This window comes from Neopsephotus bourkii, unplaced genomic scaffold, assembly GCF_033783945.1.
Source record: "Neopsephotus bourkii isolate Nb327-2 ecotype Australia unplaced genomic scaffold, CSIRO-AGI_Nbou_v1 NB_318, whole genome shotgun sequence".
In the NCBI taxonomy this organism is placed as follows: Eukaryota; Metazoa; Chordata; class Aves; order Psittaciformes; family Psittacidae; genus Neopsephotus; species Neopsephotus bourkii.
This window is the reverse complement of record NW_026900826.1, coordinates 1,267,317-1,288,826: the sequence shown is the minus strand read 5'-3', so window position 1 is coordinate 1,288,826 and position 21,510 is coordinate 1,267,317. Positions and strand designations below refer to the sequence as shown.

Sequence of the window (21,510 nt, the reverse complement as noted above, 5' to 3'; positions counted from 1 at the left end):
AACATCACCTGAACTCACAGTAGGGTATATACATATATAGGTAGCACATGCTACAAGTAGCAGTAAAAGTTAGTTTGATAAATTTTTCTAGTAAGAACAGATTTATTTCATTCCATTCTGTAATCCTGCCTTTTTTTAAATCCTAGGGAAATCTAAGCCTCACATTTTTATGAAGTGTCTGGCCTGACATTACTTTCTTTGCGCCCAAAGGAAAACACATCTTAGTTCTTATAAATCGTTTTCATTCTGTGTATGTATTATTTGGTGCATGAAAAACAAGAGAACATCTCTGCTGCAATGGAGAAAAGTTAAAGTAAACATCTAGTGCAGACTTTTTTCAGTTAAGTTAATTTAGACAACTGTAAGTTTAATGGTCTTTTATAATGAGTTTTGTGGTTTTGACTGAGGGATATAATTCTTACTAGTGCAGTGGATCACCCTTTAATATAAATTATTTGTATAAAGATGTGTGACATTGTACCCACTTTCACATGCTTAGGTGCACAGTATTAACATTCACAGCATTAATACTTGTATACACAGTAGGAAGTTAGACAAGATTCAAAGCATGAATGAGAGAAGAAGCCAGGCTAAGATACAAATAGAATTGAAGTTCTGCTTTATTAAAACAATCTCACATTCACACTTTATTTCAGATATTGATAGTTGCTAATATTAATAAACAGGATTTCCTGGCAAAGTTACAATAACAGATACTTTAAAAACTGAGTATCATAAAACACAGGTTGGTTTTGGTTGGTTTTTTTTCTTACTTGCTCACAATTTGAGGTCATGGTTTTTTACTGAATTATAAATGTCCTGGGTCATTTGCACGTACAGGTTTTCTCTGTCATCTAGGAAATACAGGCGATCTTTGATGACTGCTGGATTGAAACTCTCCTCCATTAGTTGTACTTTACGGTACTTAAAAGTTCCTGTAAGTTCAATGGTGCTCTAAAACACAAAATTACATCTCTACTTATCAATGTCAGCATATAATTATGGGAATTAGATTAGATCTCCTAAATGTAAAGAGAATCATATTTAAAGAAAATCCATACAGCACAGAAGTTGAAGCCTCAGTAATAAGAGGTCTAAACTATCTGCATTCATCAGATAATAACCGGACTTTGGAATATGTAGGCTGGTAATTACTCTGAATGGTGTGGTAATTACTCTGAGAGTGCTGGGCCACAGATACATTAATGAAAGGCTTACCTTACTATTTGATTTGAAAGAGGCAGGAAAACACTAGTTTTTAACTTTTAGTCAGACAGAATCACGGGGTTTATCCAGAAATACTCAATTATGTTCTCTGATCAAAAAACAAGAGGTTTTTTTTTCTCAGCAAAGTAAAGAAAATGTCAGTTGGAGACTGACAAAGACTGTACTTTACATGGAACAGCAAGACAGACCACTGCCGTGATTGGTCAACTGTTTTGTTTGTAGAGCTCAAGTTTAAAGGCTGATTAAACAGGTAGACATGCTAGTATCTCTGTGTTAGTCCTCTTGAATCACCCCAGTGAATACGCAACATTTCTCAAAGGAGCCATGTTTATTTTAAATAACTTGAGAAGTACGGTGGGGGTGATGTTCTTGCAATATTTTCCTAATGTAAGTTCAACTTCCGTTCAGAATTTGGCTACTTATTCACTGGTAGAATAAAAATCTAAGGCCTCTCTTACAAAAAACAACTTTCTTGTATTTGCTTGTGTGTGGATATTTTGCACAGAACAATCTGTAGAGGGAGCTACACTGAAGAGAGAACACACCCATATTACTGTGCTGAAGGAATACAACAGGAAATCTATTTTCCAAGAGAATTTCCTGATTTCAAATGTTAAAATGTGATGGGTATCCTGTAACTGCTCATGCAACTGTGTTTTTTTCAGGCTGAACTGAAACATCTGGGTGTAGTTGTACTTTCATACTGGTAAATGATAAGAGCAAGTGAGAGGTTAAAAGACGCCTTTTTGAGAATTGCTGGTGTAAGTAGGAAGTCCATAGTCCTCATAGAAAATAGAGGAAACACAATGCGGATGGACATACAAAAGCTACTTAGGAACACTGGTTTACCTTAATCCTTATAAAACGAGGTCTTGCGTATTTTGGAAGGTGAGTTTTAACGTGTCTGTAAGTACTTTCTGCATTAAATTCAGAGTTTTCCTTTAGACGAATACATGCCATTCCTGTTCTGCCTTCATAACCTGAAGGAATAATGACAGCACAAACTAGAGTTCATACATGAATCTGAACTTCAGACTACGCTCTTCTGCTTTGTTTTTGTTTTTTTGCCTTCTAAGCCACTTTAGAAAACATTCTAACATATTTTCCCTTAGACATCTAAGTGATTAGATTTTCGTAAGGCTTCACCAGGCTAGATGCCATACTGTTTTTAAAGCCTAGCATCAGAACTACAGATGGCAGATATTTTGAAAATCATCCATCTTTTTAAAGTCTTTGGAAAGACTGGAAAATCAGCTCTTGGTACTCTGAGGCAGAAGTTTGCCTGCAGCAGCATTTAACTGTGTGAGTTAATTTGCTTTACAATACATCACCGTAAACATGCTTGTACTGACAAGCTCATCCATGCAGAAAGAGGACAAAAAGTAATAACACCAAGTTTACCATTGTTTATTACCATATGAATGCTGCAATAATCCAAGGACTTCAGATTTTTTTTTACTTGCCCAACTACATACTGAGAGGGCTTCTTCTCTCCTGCTTTGGTGGTTGAGGGATGGGATGCCACTTAAACCACAAAACTCTTGGTATTCCCTTTTCTGGGATTACAGGTAATGCAAGAAGAAATAGTTAATATTCTTATACAAAGTTTTACATTACAACCATATGCATGCTTTCACAGAAGTGAAAACAGAAAGTAGAATCTAATCCTTACAGAAAAGCACAAACATAAGCTAATTTAAGATCAGTTTTTCTTCAGTTTCTTTTGAATTTTGTTTCTGTTTGCCTTTAATGCCTGCTGAAACCTGGCATTCCAATTTGTTTAGTCAAAATCTAGAGTGTTGAATCAGTGAGTTCTCTGGTGATAAATACTGTCACCCCCAGCTACCTTAATAAAGTACAAATATTTCTGTGCCATGTAAAACAAGAAAACCCCCAAACACAGTCCACCCAGTTCTTACACAAATATAAGAAGAAAACCTTTTTTCTTTAACTGTAAAGTTTTCATAACTGGTTATTAACAGCTCTTCTATGCGGTGTTACAAGAGCGTTGAGAGTAACAGCATGTTTTCCTCATGTCCTAGAGTGTAATCTGAGAAATACATAAAGAACTCTAAACCATTTATCGTGTTAGCTTTCTTTTGAAATGTCTCTTAGGACAGATGTATGTTTATTCCTATCACAAAACAGCTGAAAATAAGGGTGATTTAAAGAGAGAGGCTTTTTAGATCAACAGGTGTAGCAGAGACATACATGATTTAAAAAAAAAAGTATTTACTTGAATTAAATTCATTATTCTAATAGATCATCTTGTTTTATGAACAGTCTTTTTAAACCTCAGAAACACAGGGCATTTCTGTTCTCATGTCTTCCACTTTTAGTAGAAGAAATAGCAAGTGGATCATAACATTAACAGAATCACATGAGGAGTAAATGGTGGATGCAGGAAGAGTGGGGTCTCTTACATGCCTTTCAATTCCAAAATACTAAATTGTCACTGATGTGAGCCATGTTATGATGTACCATAGCCTGGAAATCTTTCTGGCAAGTATGATACCTGTTAATTAATACTGTTAATGAATTAATTAAGCTGTTACACCTGTTAACATCTGCTGCCTTAGTTAATGGGGGCTCCAAAATTCGTCCTCTTCCTCCTCCTTAGGCTACTCTAAGTGCATGCAACATATAATTTACCTAGTCCAAACCGTTTGCTCAACAAGATCTCAGGATTTCAATCTAATCTAACTTTGATTCATTTCAGATCCCTACATTACACTGTAAGAATTGGCTCCATTTTAACCATCCATCACAGTCCAGATGCAGTGAGGAGCTATACGGGAGTCCTGTCAATCTAGGTAAGTGAGAAACATGGACAGGAAGGTACCTCCAAAATACAGGAGACAGGAAAGTAAAGTTCTCTGTTCCCTCTTTTGGCTTCCAGTATCTCTGGGAGTCTGCCTTTAGCAGCAGTGCCTCTCAAATTAAAACAAACAAACAAACAAAACCTGCCATAAGCGCTTAAAAAGTTAATAAAAGATTTCACATATTTCTGAATAGAAAATAGGCAGCAAATGTCTCAGAACCTGCATTCCTTAAGATTGTTAAAGAAAGGCGAAAGAAGGAGAAAGGAATTTCTTACATGCCATTTCACATGTTCTTCCATTCTCCTGGTAGCATTTGTCATATACTTTAATATAAGCTTTGGCTATGTTTGTTTGTTTGTGGGTTTTTTTTTTGCTGATTAATATTCCATTTATTTAAATGATGTAATATATCAATTGTAGTTTATGAAACGTAAGTTGAAGTAAGGCTACCTATACCCTGCAGTTCAGTATATTTGTACTTTGTTAATGTATTTAAAAATTCTTTTGTTGAAACATCAAGTACTTCACTCATACCTGGAACAGTTACTCCATATACAGTAACTTCCTGAACACAGTCAATGAGTCCTAAAACATCTTCAACTTCAGTTGTAGAAACATTTTCCCCTTTCCACCTAGAAAATAAGCAGTTGATAGTCAGGATTTTTATGTGTATCACATACAGAGACCTCCAGTGTTTTAATGTTGAAAGGCTGACCACTGAGCTTGAGATCAGAAAGCACTTTTGTGCTAAAACAAGGAACTTCTTATCAGAAGTAGAGAAAAACATGCCAAAAATTCAACAATGCATTCCAGATTATTCAAATCTCAGAAAAATTTAACACACTTAAGTTTGATCATGCTTAAAATGACTCTAACCAAATAACTCCCCAAAATATTACTTAGCTCCGATTCCATCCTAGGCGCTATGTTTTCTGAGTTTTAAAAGCACAGTGAACGTGAAACCACAGTGGTGGTGTTCTGTGAATGCAACTGGTTTCTGACTGTTGAAAACCAGCATTCATTCATCAACCTAAGCTGAACCTCCTGTAGGCTTTGTAGGTAACTGAATGCAACTGATAAAACACAACACTGGAGGTGACTTGCAGTTCTCTCTTTTTCTGACTGAAATAAGAGAAATTTCTCTCTATCAGTCAGTAGGAAATACTGGGTATGGGAGCGAATGTAAAAAAATTCTCTTATGACCAACACTGAAATAAATAAACTAACCGGAATGTGTCTCCAATTCGATCATGGAAATAAATGAAGTTATCTTTATCGATCACTAAAAGGTCGCCGCTGTTAAAATATAAATCCCCTTTTTGAAAGACATCTCTTAATTGCTTCTTCTCTGTTTGCTGTTTTGCTCCTGCATAGCCACTAAATGGTGCATATTGGGTGATTTTGCAGATCAGTAGTCCAGGTTTACCTATGAAGAGGTTAAGGTTTTTAAACACCTGTTTAAATGCACAGTGTCAATCATCAAAAAATAACAAATCTTCATTACATCAGTGAAGTCTGCAGATGTTATAGAGTTATTTGAGAACTTTGTCATAATCATCATCTTTTATAAAATCAGTTATGGAGGTACAGATTGAGTTTCACCTTGTCCTCTCAATTCACTATCCCTCAAAGTGCCCGTAGATAATGCGGTTTGTCACATGCTTGTATTAATGCAGCAGAACAGAATCTCTGAGGTCTAGTCTGGTAAGTGGAAAAGTTGTCCAGTTTCTCAATCTCAGTTTCATAAGCCTCAGTTTAAAGCACCTGAATCAGTAGCAGCTGTGTTTACAAAGGAAACTTACACACAGCATCAGGCATGTCTTTAGAAGGTACAGGCTACTTACATGTAACTCAGTTGGCACAAGGCAGCCTTATCCCTCAACCAAAAGATTCAGCAGCATTTAGGAGCCAAATACTGCAGTTCAGCTTGCTTACTTTTAATACAAAATAGACCAAAAGGCTGCTTAGTATATTCTTTAGCATTTCATGTGCTAGAGGTGGAGTAATTTATGAAGGGAGCAGGAATAGCTGTGTATTTATGTAAACTGAAAATCAACTCCATGTTATCTAAAGCTTTGCATGGATGTTATACACTGAATTTTATCTACACAAAATAAATTACAGTCTGTCCCCAACAAGCCTGGGATTTTGCATTTTTTCATGGGTTTCTCTCTTACACTGCAGGTAATCTCCATGTCCCTGCAGTTCAGCAACTTAAACATTGGTTGCATTTATATAAAAATGGAAGGTATGTGTATGCATCCCCCCTCTTCCCAGCTCAGGAGACTGCATAGGGAGAGATTATACCTATGGGGCGGATGCTTTTACCATAGCTGGTATATTCCTGATCAGTGAGAATTCAACACCATTGGTAACCTGTCCACCTTTTCCCTTACGCACAGAGGTGGTGAGCATTTCTGTCCTCACTCACAGTAATGAGGACACATGTATAAGAATGCAACAAAATCAAAAGTATCACAAGTACCTGGTTTAAACACAGGCTTGCCTGTGCCAATATATAGCCCCCTCCTATGAAAACTGATACTAAAATACATTATAACAACGGTATTTTCATGTTTGCTTTCTCTATTGCCAATGGCAAAAAGTTTCAACCACTGCTGGAAAAGAGAACTGCTTTCTATTTTGCAAATGTTTCTTTAGTGGCATTCTAAGTACAAAGTCTTGAGAAGATTTAAATAGCTCCTGCTGAAAGTAAAGATCTGTACTCAAAAATGTTAGTGTGTCCATTATTAATTGGACAAGTTATTAAAATCTATGTATACAGATGCTGAATTGCCCACTGTACCATTTTGTTAAGGTGTATTACAGCAGTATGTGATTTGTTACATATTTTCTAACTCGTATTTAAGAACTTGGCATCTTCCCAGACAGAAGTGATGCGAAGACATGTAATTTAAAAAGTATGAACTTTTCTGAAATTTTTAAGGAATTAACTTTTTACCTTTGGGCACTTTTATGCAGTATCCATTTTCATCTCGGACTGGTTCACCTTTCTCTACGTCATATTTAATCAGTTCATAGCGTAAGATTTTCTAGTGAAAATATGCAAAATGTATACAAACATGAATATTCAATCTTTGAAAAGTAATTTCAGAATTATACTACACAGTCATATTTCTATTTAACAGGAGCCAAATTCATCACATTTCAAATGAATGTGTTGAGTCTAAACCTACCTGAACCAGCAAGCGGTATCTGTGTTACCTAGCATGGGCAGCTATAAACTGTAATTGAAGAGAATCTTCCTAAACAAACTTGTAACAGCCTTGTGTTCTTCCCAACTTGCCATGCAAGTAGCCTGGTATATGATTATGGCAATATACCAAACTTTGCCAAGAAGGACAAAATGCCATGTTTTGTTGTTATTCTTACCTTCTGCAGGCAGTTTACTCTTCCCACTGCACCTATTTTTCCAGTGTAATTAACAAAAGAAATATTTCCTTCAGTTGATGCATAAAATTCCAAAATATTAATATTTCCAAATCTTCGTACAAATTTCCTCCAAACATCAGCCCTTATTCCATTTCCTATGGCAAGTCTGACTTTGTGATCCTGATCATTGTTTCTCTAGAAACAAGAAACAGTCATGAATTCACATTTCTTCTGAGTGAAGGCACAATTTCTACTTCTGGAAAACTGAAGGAAACTTTATAAGTATTGAGCATATTCTGAAGCAAAATTTATGCAAAAATCATTACAGTTAATGTTTTTTATGTGGAAATGAAAAAGAAGTTACTGAGCAAATTAGGCTATACATCTAACTGTAGTTAATGTGATTTGGATGAAGACAGAAACAAAAAATTCTATGCAAAAATCCAAAATGAAACTCAGGCACTATTAAACTATTTTGTAAGCCTTGTGGTGACCACCTGCAGAAGAGTATAACCCTGAATTCAGCAAAGTGTTTACAGGATTTAAATCCTGTAAAATGGTGTTTGGGTGGAAAAATGAAATCTCTTCTACCATTGTAAGTGCAGGATTGAGCCTGCTTAAAATTCTATTGCCACATTTCACAGCACTTTGAATAGCATGTTTCTGTTTACACAGTGAAGTGATAAACAGTGAGGTTGGCAGTCCATTTATACCTTCTTTTATGTTTGCATTTATCCTCAGCAATAGCAAGTACTGAACTCTTAATTTATAAACATATCTAACGTGATAATGAGAAACAATAGTCAGAATTTTAGTAAAAATACATAAAGACTCTTTTGTTTCACTTCCTGCCTTTTGCTTCAACTGTTTCTTTTATTACGTAATTTAACAGTATTTTAAGGCATGAAGAGTCTTTTAAAATATATACTGACTTCTTGAAAAAAGTTAATACTAGTATGCAATGAAATTTACAGACCTTGTTAGGGAAGGTTTTTATTGGGCTTTTTCTTCCTCTTCCCCTTATTACACTTAGATTTCTTAGATTTTAAGCATAATATAACAAATATTCACAGTAGTTTAATTAACAAAGGAAGAAAAAAGACAGTTAATGTTACCTGTGGCACATTGCATAGGTACCGAAGCACTTCCCCAATATACTGTATTACTGTCACATTATATTTTCTGCAATCATCCCAAAACTGGCTTGCTGAAAATCTGGCACGCAAAACAATAGTTGCACCTGTGTATAAAAAAAAAAAAAAAAGTAAAACAAGTAAGAAATTGAACTATTCTTATTATATTGTAAGACCATATTGAACTTCTTAGCACATTAGAAAACCTGTAGAATTAGGGTTAGATAGCTTTTGAAAGTTCTTTCCTAAAATATACTGAAATACAATCCATGCTGAATGACTGGTTTAAGCTCTATTTCTATTCATCAGAAATTAAAGGCTATTACTGGGGATGTAAACCCAGTCCTAATTTACCTTAAACTGTAAAAAAGCTGTCATGTAAGATACCGTTTGTCCAGGAGATAAAATCTGTACAGGGATAAGATCTGTGTGAGTCATGTGACTGCAACCGAGTAACAAATGTCTCTTTACTTACGGAGTAGTCAACAAAGGTAACAGAGACATGTATAACCAAGTATTTAATCTCAAAAGTTTGGTAACTAGGGAAAGGCTTACTGTATCTATGATCATGAATTCTGCACAGTAACATGTTCATTCATATTAGTCAAGTGCATGGTACCTTTCATGATACATCCATGGACTCCAATGAGGAGAGCAGAGCTATGATAGAGTGGTAAAGTAGTATACACAATGTCTTCAGAGGTAACATTGCCAGCATCAAACAAACCACAAGCTCGCATTATGCGTTCATGGTTAATCACTGCAGCTTTGGGAAGACCTGTTTAAAGTCAAGCAAAAAGATGTGTAACTTGAATGAACAAAATCCACAGGAAGACCAGCCACGTTCACAAAAGCTTAAGAAAAGATTTTTCTCTCATTCACTGATGCAAGTATTAATTCTAGAGGTATGCGGCTTGCATTTATGCAATACACTGGTGTTTAGCCTTAATACTAATACTACGGTACCTAGGAATAACAAGTAACTAGAGAGTGAGGAAATGAGATTTGGAGAATCATGCATGCTGAGCAAAGGGAACAGAAATGCTAAAATAGAGGTTAATCTCAAATCTTGCATCTCTTCTTGAATTAGGTATCTCCTTGCACCCTAGCTGAAACTGAAATTCATACTACAAAATCTCTTCTTGGTTTCCTATCAGATACAGTTGAACTAATTACTTGTTGGAACAGGTGCTAGAAGACAAAATGATAGTAGTGCTTGCCTATTCTGTAAGAACAGGTATGTCAGAGCCATTAACAAAGATGCATCTCATTTGCCTTGTGCAGCCAAAATAGGACTTAGATTTCTACTTCCTCCCTTCCAGTGGAGTTCCAGCTTTAAGAGGCTCAAAGACTAGTATAGAGGCATACACCACTCTTCCTAATGAAGCTATAGGTTTGAGTGCCTTTGGGTTTTGCCTTCATCTTCATCCTTGTCACCCAGTTTCTGCTGTGGCTCAGTGCTCTTAACATTAGATGCCTTTATGTAGAACAAGTTGCAGCTTCTATACCAGCTGCAGTTTTGTACAGGGGCCATGACTAGCTGTATTTCGTGCTGCCCTTGCTATTTTTGGTGCTCTTGACACCCAAAAACTTAATGGCTAGCATTTATAGGTCATGATCCAAGTTGGTTGGTGCCAAGACACTGGGCCAGTAGTGTCTCCAAGGATAAGATGTATCTGCTATCTCGTGACCTGACTTACATAAAACTTTCATGTTTGATTGGCTTTCACTTAAGTCCCTCCCCCCATATTTAGTGCTTAAAGTCAGCCTATATTCTATGTGATTTTGGTTTTAGTACAGGTATCAAATTTTCAGTTTCCTGTGAAGAATGAATGAGAGAAGGAATTAACGTAAAGTTAATTCTCTTTCCTTACTAAAAAACCACAATGTGAGGAATGTATGGCCTGGTTTTGTGAATTTGCGTTACCTGTAGTACCAGAAGTATAAATGTACATGGCAGGAGTTTTAAGGGTTACATCTAATCTCCAGGACAATGGAGTAGGTTCATCTGAGGCAGCATCTACTTTATCAAGAAAGCTCTCAACTCCCTCTGTAGCAGATGTCTTGCTTAAATAATAAACTTTAACATTTTCTTTCTTCAAGAATGGTAGTATTTCTTCAACAGATTCCTTCAGTTCTTAAGGAGAAGAGAAAAAACTACTATAAGAAAATTCTGTATTATTCTGTGAACTATACATCACTGCATGAACCTCAAAATATTGGCACAGCCTGTCTTCTTCCATTCCACCCATGCTCTCCAGCACTGCACAGTAAAGCTGGATGGGAGGAGTTGGGCTCCTTTGACATCATCAGGCAATAAGGAGATAAAATAAGGCCTTTTATGCAAGTATCTGAGCTAGCACCTTTACAATAAATAACCCCAATAAACTTCACTGTGATAAATCACCCCCCAATAAACTTTTAAATTCGTATTTTATTATAGATATAAGTAACTTTAATAACATATAAACTGTTTTAATGACTTACGAATATTTCTTTTCAGAAACTTTCAAGCATGTGATGGTGAAGTTCTGATGACACAGTATTTATCTTCTGTGTGCAGTAGCAAAATAAAGGATAAAAATAAGGGCAGAATCAAGGTCCAACAGAAAAGTGCTAGACTTCTTTCCTCTCATGACGTCTAGCAATCATTAGTGCAGTCAAGCATGTAGTAAATTTTTATTACTAAAGCTCAATTTTTTTTTTTACTTTTTTTCCTATCACAGCTGAAAGCTTTTCTGGAAAATCTGAGGCAAGGATGTTACAGAAGGAGGAGAAATACATTTCCTATTCTGCACAACAGCTTTTCCCAGAAATGCTATCTCAAATACTGGTTGATTTTGAAACTTCAGAGATTTCACAGAATTTATTCTTGGACAGAAATTTATCATAAAAGGACAAGATTTCATCTGAACTCTTTTGGGGCATATAAAATACTTCAAATAGATGAAGTAGAATAAAGAGTTCAACTATCTAAGCTGTAATGGAGTATATATTATTGTAGAAATTGTTAACTCTAGGCAGATAAAGCACATCTCTGACTTCCCCTATGGTCAGTCGTTCATACTGTAAGTATTCATATGCTATATAAAGAACTGGGCATGAAATAAGGTCTCTGCTACAGAACAGAATGCAGCACTTAAAACACACTAGTATGTCAAAAATTTCTTCTGTGGAAAAGGAACAGAATTTGTCTACATGGGTTCATGTCTTTGTTTTCGAACTGAGACCTCCCAAAAGCTTTTATATAGACTGCAATGCCCTTTATGTGTTTTAAGTCACTGTGCAGCTGCAGTCAAGCAGCTTATTCTGCACTACCTTGGTTATTTCTACTTTGGGCATTTGTGTGAACGTAACTGTGATTAACCCTGTTGATTCAGGGCTGGTTTATTTCTAGGTCTTTGTTACCCTCATCGAGCAGCTAACAAGGTACCAGCGCTCAACGCCTGCACCTTGTAACCCAAAACACGGCGCACTGCGGGAACCTTGTCCTTTACCTGGTCTGCAGCAACATCTCAAAACCCCAAATGCACGTTCAGAGGACGGGACGCCATCAGAACAACGTGTCCCGCCGCTCCGGCACCCCCTGGCGCCGCGGGGAGCAACCGAAAACCCCGCGCGGCGCGCTCCGCTCCGCTCCGCTCCGCTCCGGCCAGCGCTGTCCTCACCTGGTGCCGCCAGCAGCACGTTGGCCGCGCAGCTCTGGAAGCAGCGCAGCAAGGACGCAGCCCTGACGCTGGAGTTGAGGCACGCCATGGCGCAGCCCAACTTGGCGCAGCCCAGCCAGACCCAGACGTAAGCGGGCTGGTTGCCCATGAGGAGCGCCAGGCAGCCCCCCGCCCGCAGCCCTGCCGCATCGCGCAGCGCTCGCGCCGCCTGGCTGCTGCGCCGCTCCACCTGCTCGTACGTGGACACCTCGTCGCCGAAGAGCAGCAGCGGCTTGTGCGGTGTGAGCCGCGCCCGCCGCACGAACACGTCCAGCAGTGTCTCGGCGGGCCGGCGGGCACCGGCCCTGCGCGCCCTCCTCGCTAACCGCGCCATCGTGAGGGCGAAGCGCAGGTCCTGGAAGAGGTAGGGCCAGGAGCAGCGCAGCAGCAGCGGCAGGAGCAGCAGCCCGGCCAGCGCCGTGCACAACGCGGGCAGCGCCACCGTGACCATCGCGGTCATGGCGATGGTGATGGTGATGGCGATGAGGCCGCCAGCGCCTCGCGCCGCCAGGGCGGAACGACCGACAGCCGCGCCTCGCGCCCAAGGCGGGACGGGGAGAGCCAACGGCCGCGCCTGGCGCCCAGGGCAGGAAGGAGCAACAGCGGCGCCCGCCCCTCAGAGCCCGCCTCACCAAGCGCCGCACGCACCGCATCCTCACTGACCCCGCGGCGGATCCTTCCCTGCCTGTTGCTCCCCGTGTGATGAGTGAATTCCTGTTTGTTAATCAAATCTTGTTTGCTTAAAAGTTAACTGTTTATTTAGGAGTTACTTTCTTGTTTAAAGGTTACTGGAAGATTTCAACACTTTGACATTTGGCTTATAGACTGCAAGCATCTGTTAGAGTAAACTAGGTATGAAAAAGAAAATAGCGAGCCTTCCTCCCCACACCCACCGGACCCACCGGGAGGCCAAATGAGACTCCGAAGGAGATAAGGAGGCTTTCCACACCCACCGGGAGGCAGAATGAGACCCCTTATCAACGGGCCACACAGACGCAGAGTACGCCAAGAGTAGCATGTACATTGAATAAAGAAGAGTGTAAAATCAGTGACTTTGGGGAAATCGGGTGCGTGCTGTTGGCGGAGCAGAGACTCCCCAGCTGCCCAGCACTGTTTTGCTTGCTGTTGCTTGCTCAATAAACCGATTTGATTCATTGGCCTGGCTCTAGTCAATTTATTTGAGCCACTATTTATAACACCCACTGTATTTGGGGTGAGTGCTCGTTGACTGTGGGGAATGGAAGTGCTGCAGCTGGTGCATGCTGAGGTGCATTCGCAGCCTTCTGAGCTTTCTCCCTACCTGCATGCCATGCCAGCGCCCAGCAGTGTAGCAGAGACGCAAGTTCAGGGTGTAAGGTAGACGTTTTGCATTACCTCAGGATAGAGAGGCTGAATGTGTGGAATACGGGCCACATGCACGTTCACTTTCGGAGCTACAGTGACCGATAGCAAAGGCAGCCAAGCCTGGTCAAGGTTCACGTCGGGAGAAATGTGGGATGAGGTTTTCTGGCAGATTCAGTGGTGAGCTGCCCTGGGAACATGTCCCTCTTCTGGTACCATGTCCCTCTTGTGGTACCAGCCCTGGTGCTGTTCTTCACTAGGTGGTAAATAGTGCCTGAGCCAGTTGAAAACTTCGGGTGTGACTTAGGTTTGTCTTAGTTAAAACTTTTCAAATTTATTAGTATTCTAGATGCACAAAAGGAATTTACAGTCTCAGCCTTTGTCTTGCTCTTGTCTAAAGGTAAGAGACACAGTTACTCAGACAACCTTGAAGCAAACTCCAGGAATTTCACCCTTCTGACTAGACCTCATGACTAGAACTCAGTGATTTCCTTGGTGAAGTTTAGGCAGCCATTACTGTGAACAAGGACTGCTTTGTCTTTGTTTGGGTTTTTTTGTTTATGTTTTGCTAAGTGCCACCAAGGGGACAGTTTTCTGGCCTCTTGTTCATGGTTTTCTGCTCCCCTTTTATATCAGATCTGATACTTTTCACCACAACGTGAGTTGATTCAGGTCACTGATATGCCAGGAAACTCTTCCTCGCTGCAGGCTTTGTTTCCCCTGCCAGGGGCGTTCGCTTCGCTAAGAGGTGAGCTGTGGTTACCTCTAACGCAACGCAAGTGCTGGTGTCTGAATGGGGTGGGAGGGAGCAGAGCCGCCTCGTTAGTTAAACTGTGGTCAGACTTCCCAGGCAGCTCCTGCTTCTGAAACTGGAGCTGGTGGATTGCAAGTGGCCAATAGCCAGTGTTGCTTTTCCTGCCCACATCCTCCTGCCCATGTGCCAGAAATAATGGGACTGAGTGATGAGCTGCTTCAGGGAGCTGCTTCAGGTGGAAATTAACTGATTATGTCTACTGTAAATTCTTACTATCATTAGACTTTAGCTTTGGGATAAATCAGAGGGCTTTCTCAGTTGTTTTGTAACAGGGCTGCTCTTTTTAACTGGTGGCTCAGGTTGGTTTGTTTTGAACAGCTTTTTCACAGTTGTAAAAGCTGCAGAATTATTTTTAAAAACTTGTTTATCTGCTGGTAACTGCCCGGGAGAAGTATGAGATTAGTCACCCTACTGGCTACGTTCAGAACCAGTCTTTCCAAAGCATTGTGGAGCTGCGGTAACTAATTCCAGCCTCTTGCTCATCAGAGCCTGTAGCAATATTGTGCTGGGGTCCTGCAACGGGTGTTCTGAGGAGGAGTTTTCTTATGTAACCTTTTCCTCTTCAGTTACATCTCAGACTAGCCTGGAGAGCTCAAAGTTCCAGGTTAACTGATCATAAACGTGCCCCAGTGACCTTTGGCTGCCCCTTTTTCAGGACTCATTAAAAACAAACAGCAAAACGCCAACCAAACATGTAAAATTTCACACATGTACTTGCTTCGCTGACCAGCTTTTTCACAATACATTGTTCTTCTAAGCTACAACTTGAGATAACATTTTCCATTGTCCTCCTAATGCAGGGTCCTCATACAGGTTTAAGTTGTAGGAAGATTTCAGCCATGAGCTAGCTAGCTTGCTGATCACCTAGCAATGGGGACTAGAATTCAACAGCTTAAACAGTAATTATTTCAGCATTGCTAAGCATTTGGATGGCCTCCAAATTGGAAACAAACTACACTTCTTCAGTTCCTGTTATTTTCCCTGCCATTTGCCAAGCCCCAGCTACCTATGTCTATAGTGTTCCTTCTGGCACTTTAGATTTAGTAATAAATTTTGTTTTATTTTTTTAAAGCCCTGTTATGAATTAGTCAGCACTGCACACTGGGACAATGTGTTTTCCTCCAGTAATCTCAGGGGGTAAAGGTGTGTTAGTCTGCTGCTAGATATCGTTTTGTTTGTTCAAGTATTTCTCATTCCTATAGCAGTTTTAATATGTATTTAACTGCTAATTTGTAAGTTATTTGAGGTTAATACATCATTAAATGTGTCACATATGATGTGGCTGGTGCCCTTTTTAAGTTATTTTTGTGAGGGAATAACCAATGTAGGCAGGTTATTTTGTGCTCGACTAATGTTATGGACTGCCATATATTTTTTCTCAAACAGCTGTCACTTTGGCTGTAAATTGCAGTATGTAAGCTTCAGTGTTTTCGTTGAACCAAGTGTCAGTTTAAATATTTTTAGCCTAGGGACAAGGAGTGCTTTTTTAATTGACTAGTTGTTTGCTGGGTTTTATAGTTCAGTAAACCCTGTTTAATACCTTATCATCCTCCCCGCCCCCCAGTTAGCTACTCTAAATGCAGAATTTTTGGAGAGAGCAGGTGGAGCTTCCAAGGATGGGTAGATACTTCTTTAGCATTACAGGAGATGTGTGCTTGAACCTGTGCTGCTAACAGGTTGAGGGCTAGGCCTGCCATGGGCAGTTGTCATTGCTACCCTATGTTGGGTGCTGTCTGTGGGACCTGGCTCTGCAGAAGGCCTCTTGCCAGTGCTTGGCTCTGCCCAAGCACCCTTCAGAGCCTGCGCAGTCATGGGCTGTGTGGAGAAAAAATGCTGCTTGCAGCAGCTTGCTGCGGTTCAGTGGGTGCTCAGTTAATGAGTTTATGACTTCCCATGTATGCTCATTGCTGTGGTGTCCTCATTTCCAGCTTTCAGTCTCCTAATGCTTTGTGGAAGCACTTGAAAAAAGCAGATGCCTTTCTATAATAGCTCCATGATAGCTGACATTCATAGAACTCTTTGTTTTCTCAGCATCAATATCCTCCATGGGGATGGATCAAATGTCAAGGTGCCTGTAGAGGTCACAAGGGACTGTATTTCTTCTTATGTAGAAGTGATTTCTTTTCCTTCATTATGGGGCTATAATTTAAACTTATATAATTAAGTTATATAATAAACTTATATAAATGTAACTTGTATAATGAATGCCTAAGTATTTTGAAATAGAGGCCCCAAAATTAACAATCCAAAAATCAGTATTTTTAGCGAAGTGTTACTAGCTTTTCCACTTCTTACTGTCACAACTGGAATCTGAGCCTAGTCTTCTGTTCCAGCCCCTGTGAATGATGCCCAGGCTTACTAGGTTTGTTAGTTGCTTAATAAATATTTGCAGGGTACAGTGAGCTGCGATGTGGTGCTGATTATTTGTAGGTGCTCCTGCCACTGTGGCAAGCAGTGAATAGCTTCTTCTTGATTTCACCTATGAAACCCTAACTGCTCAACACTTGCTTATACTCAGCTTTAGATGCTAGAATATGTTAGTATTAGAAAATATAGTTAATGAAATTTACTCACTACTACCTTCTTTTCTCGGTTTCTTGCTCTGCTCTCTCATTTGCTTCTGTTTTCAGTTCTTTGTAGGGAGCTTGTTGCTACAGTGCTTGTGTACACTATCCACAAAGCAGGAGAGGAAGAAAAAATTAAAGAAAAGCTAAACCTTGCCAGATGCTGTAGAGTTCCTTAGACTTGGGAAAGAGACTTCTACTCTGCAGGTTCAGACAGTCAAGGCTTTGCAGGGTTTGCCAGCAGGCAGGGATATCTTGCTTTGGTCCACGAGATGTCACCAGAGGGTAACAAGTAACTGGAAGTTTGTATTAAAGTGGGATTCAAGCTTGCTGTACTATGAGCTAAGGGGAAGCTACATGGACAGGGAGCACGGGAAAGCCCAGAACTCCTTCTGCTGGCTAGACATAGAATGCTCCAGGCTACAGCACTTTCTGAGAACACACCCTCCTGTCTTTTCTGTTCCATTTTCTGTTTTTTTTTAATGGTTTGATGGGAGACCTTACTGTAGTGGTCTAAGGCAGCATGCTGCATTCTAGCTGGCTGAAGTGACAACAGTTATACCACAACGCAACACTCACCTAATTACTGATGGATGGCAGACAGGTGGGATTCAGAGTGGGTGATTTGTGACTTCAGTGAACCTGTGTAACAGGTCACCAGGATTTGTTATTATCTTACCTGTTTCACCTGACCCTTCCCATTAAAACCCCCAACTGTGTATTTTTCAGGATTGCTAAATTAGTCTTCATTTTCCAGTTTTAAATGCCTTTCTGTCCCATCTTCAAATCCACAGCTGCTACAGTTGCTATTAAAGGATTATTTGCTGTATTACATAGAATGGTTAAGGTTGGAAAAGACCTTAAGATCATCCAGTTCCAACCCTCGCAAGGTTGAAATCAGATGAAACAGGTTGCCCTGATCTGATTAATTGGTACTGCCAAAAGTGGTGATTCTGTTACTCTCACCTCTTTACATGGCCTCCTAGCTCCACTGTCTCCCTTGCTGTAGCTCTGGTGCTCTTCTGACATTTCAGTGATGAATTCAGCTTACTAAGCCAGCAGAAAGCTCTGTTTTGCTGTGTGAGTTCTCATCTGACTCATTGAGTAGAACTGGCTCCTCAAGGAGTCGTATTAATACCAGTGTTAGAATTAATGCAAAGGAAGGAATGAGGAGATAATAATCCCCCGCTTGATCTCCCTTCCGTACATGCTACATTCTTTTGTGGTTTTTTTTCCCACTTAGGAAGGGGTACAAGGCAAAATAATTTTTATAAACATAAGAACCAAGTTCATAGTCTATGGAGAGATAAATTGCTAAACCTACTCATGGCAGAGTTCAAGCCATTCCATTTTTGTACTCCCTGTCTGGCAGAGGTTCAGGAGATGAAGGTCAGTGAAATACATGCTCTGGCACCACTTAAACTGTGCTAACATCAGCAGTTTATTGGTATTTTTCCAGACCTTTCCCTGCTTTCTGAGGGATGATGCTCACAAATTTGTAATGCATCAGTATTTCCAGTAGGTCAGCTAGGTGAGCTGACTTGCTGGGCCAGTCTGCCCCTGATTTGACAGCTTTGGTCACTGACATACTTTGCAATTACTAACCTCCAAAAACGTCTCCTTCACACTGAGTGAACTGCTCCTGTGACCCTGGAATTTCCAAGAAATCAAGGGTAAGGGTACCTTGCTGTACTCTGACACAAGCTCTTTTATGTTCCTTTATGATAATGACATGGTTTTTAAAAGACAAAAAAGGTACAACCTGGCTGGGAATAAACGTGCCATGACTTGTTAGACAAAACAATATAGATAGATAGTCTGGGTTTGTGTGCTATGAATAGAGGTACTACTAGTGTAGACATACACGAGATCTATTACACTCCACGGAAGATGAGCAGTGTGTTAGTAGGGAAGCATGAAATGAAAATACCATTACTATGTCTGCAATTAATAACTATGGACCTTAGCTACTCCTCCTTGCATATCATTACTTAGTACCTTAGCCTACTGGCTAGAAGTGTAAGTGGTATTTTGAGAGGGGACCTGGTCTTCAAAAGCCTAGTTGGAGATCTAATCATTTTATTGCAAAGCCAGAAGGCTTGTTAACATACATATAGCACTTACAGCAGACTGTAAGTGCTGTCTTACCAGCAGCTTGTGTGGAAAACTGGACTAGAAAGTGAAGGAAGGAAAGGGAACCTTTCCTCTGTTCTGCCTAAATTTATTAATTTGATCTAAAACCTCTTAATGAAATCTTTCCCTTTTAAGAAATGGACATTTTATAACCAAGAGCTTGTTTTGCTAGAAAATTGCCTACCAAATCTCTGTGCAATACTGTGTGTGTTTCTAGGCTATTCAAGTTAAAAATCTTAAACTACTTTGTATTGAATGGTGAGCTTAGTCTTAGCTCTGCTCATTTATGATTAGCTGAAGAAATTCTAAGTGAAGCTGTGTGATTTGTAGTGAGACTCATCTTTATGTTGAAGAGGTGTTAGAAGCAACTGGTGTGAAATTCTAGGAACAAAATTGTAATGTTCCACAGCAACATGTGAGAGATTCGTGGTGTTGGATGGTAACTAGATTCTTGGCACTGAGCCCATCCTCATCTTCCTTGGGTGGACATGGTTGGGATTCATCAGAACAGGTGTACACTTCAAGATCAGGGAAGGGAGATGTTAAAGCTCAGGAATTACCTCATCTCCTAATACAGGAATTCCAAAGGGAGCCTTGCTCAGTTCTCTTTCATGGAGTTGATAAATTGTTTCCATCCCATAAATAGATTTTGAATTCTGTTAGTTCATTACAGACACACAGCCAAACTCATTCCAGAGCTATGCCAGCAGAAGTTAGTTCAGAGTTCAGATAGTTAGGTTAGTACAGGTACCCCAGTCACTGCAAGTAAGCTACTTGCTCTCTTCTCTTTGTTGTGGACTTGTTATCTATCAAGAGCTAAAGTGGCCAAGGGAAGGTGAAAGCATAAGGATTAAGCAGAAAACTTAGCTGAATCTTGACCTCAGGAGAATTTAAGATTGCTTCTTTCCACCAAATTTTGACTGTGCCATTTTTTAATATTTTTTTTTATTTGTGATAGAAGAGTGACATCCATGTGTCCAAATCCAGTGTTGTTTTTTAACCAGTAGCTTGAATCAGTTTCAGCATAAAACTCATAATGAATTTATGAAATCCTCTGAAGGAGACACTTGAATAAAGCCCTACTTGTGTAATTTGTATAAGCTAACCAAGTTATACTTTGCAAACTTTTTAGAGGCTTTACAGTATGAGCAACATTCATAGATGCTTCCAGCAAGAGCATCAAGTGATGGAATATGCTTATCAAAATATGCTTATCAAAGAACTGTGTTTTCTAAGAAAAAGGGCATCAGGAGAGGCTTTATTCTTACAGCCTTATTTACTGAGCAGTAGCAAACTGAACAGACAAGATCTGCCATCTAGTTTACTCTAAGGGTACTTCAACCTCTTTCACATGAATAAACTGCATGCATATGCTAGAAAATAGTAACTAACTGCTTGTCTGTCAAAGGAAATATTCAAAAGCTCAGGAAACTGCACACGACTGAGGTTCTATGGCTTATTCCTCTTGTCAGAAGTCTCTTCAAGGCATTCTGTGTTCCGTGTAGAAAGGAGAAGCAGGGGAAAGCTGGCTTTTGTAGCATTCTCTCTAAAGTAAATAGAGCTCTAATAACCTTGGTGCATTGGGCTGTCCTCTCCTGGAAGCTTGGGATGGATAAGAGATTATTGGAGAGTCAAGGCTTCCTGTCTCTTCCAAGAAAGGAAACAAGTGGAGCAAATGCTATGTATTGCCACAAAAATCATGCAAAACCCCTTCACATTAGGAGGCCAGCAGCTTACTTGCAGTTGCTACTCATGCAATGATTAAAAGAACCAGAGTTTTTGAATCTGTTGTTCAGATGCATGTGATATAGCTGCAATTTTAACTCCAGTGGGAGTGAGAAGAAAACTGGATGCAGTTGTTATTTCAGGGGCACAGCAAAGTTCTATTAATTATTTCTAGAAATATTTTTCAAGAATGATATGATGAGGTTTTCAAATTTTAAATGGGAATGTATAACAGGCTATGTTGCAAGAGCATGTATTTGAGATTCAAGAGATTTCAAATGTCCTGGAGCCATGAACTTCACTTGGCAACCCTGAGAGAAAGTATTGTCACAAGACTGACCCTAGAAAATGTTGGCAGATCATGTTGCTGTATACATGGAAATACTTGTCTGAATGAAATCTATCCCACCAAGCGATGTGCCTTCTGCTGCATGAACGTCCTGCATTTTTTCAGTTGTCAGCACTGCACTGCCTCTGGAAATGACAGAGTATAAATGTCATGGATTATGATCATCAAATCCTTTGCCTTCATAGAACTTTCTTCAGCTCTGTCACCTTTCTATAATAGAAATGTAACATCTAAAAATAAACTAGATATTTATATGTACGTTGGTACTCATGTTTATGTACATATACAGTGTAGCTAGTCTG

At 39.8% G+C, this 21,510-nt stretch overlaps 1 protein-coding gene and 1 long non-coding RNA gene across 2 annotated transcripts; one reads left to right on the top strand and one right to left on the bottom strand.

Moving 5' to 3' along the window:
- Window positions 1-756: 756 nt before the first annotated feature.
- On the bottom strand, window positions 757-12,733 carry SLC27A2 (solute carrier family 27 member 2). The gene is made up of 10 exons (XM_061347709.1): window positions 12,244-12,733; window positions 10,503-10,712; window positions 9,195-9,353; window positions 8,558-8,682; window positions 7,443-7,637; window positions 7,012-7,102; window positions 5,277-5,475; window positions 4,584-4,681; window positions 2,077-2,207; window positions 757-954 (listed from the first exon to the last, which is right to left on the bottom strand). The coding sequence occupies exons 1-10, from the start codon at window positions 12,731-12,733 to the stop codon at window positions 778-780; spliced, it is 1,875 nt and encodes a 624-aa protein (XP_061203693.1). The 3' UTR covers window positions 757-777.
- An 876-nt stretch (window positions 12,734-13,609) lies between these two features.
- LOC133208979 (uncharacterized) lies at window positions 13,610-18,225 on the top strand. Its single transcript, XR_009724540.1, has 3 exons — window positions 13,610-13,638; window positions 16,366-16,505; window positions 17,078-18,225. It is a non-coding gene; the product is annotated as an uncharacterized LOC133208979 (long non-coding RNA).
- The last annotated feature ends 3,285 nt before the right edge of the window (window positions 18,226-21,510 follow it).

Excerpts from the sequence above, each read along its gene's own strand:
- SLC27A2 (XM_061347709.1), bottom strand. The coding sequence starts at position 12,733 with ATGGTCACGGTGGCGCTGCCCGCGTTGTGCACGGCGCTGGCCGGGCTG. Across the intron at positions 8,683-9,194 it reads CCATGGATGTATCATGAAAG|GTGCAACTATTGTTTTGCGT; the intron begins GTACCATGCACT and ends TTTTATACACAG. Across the intron at positions 4,682-5,276 it reads CGAATTGGAGACACATTCCG|GTGGAAAGGGGAAAATGTTT; the intron begins GTTAGTTTATTT and ends CTTATTTTCTAG.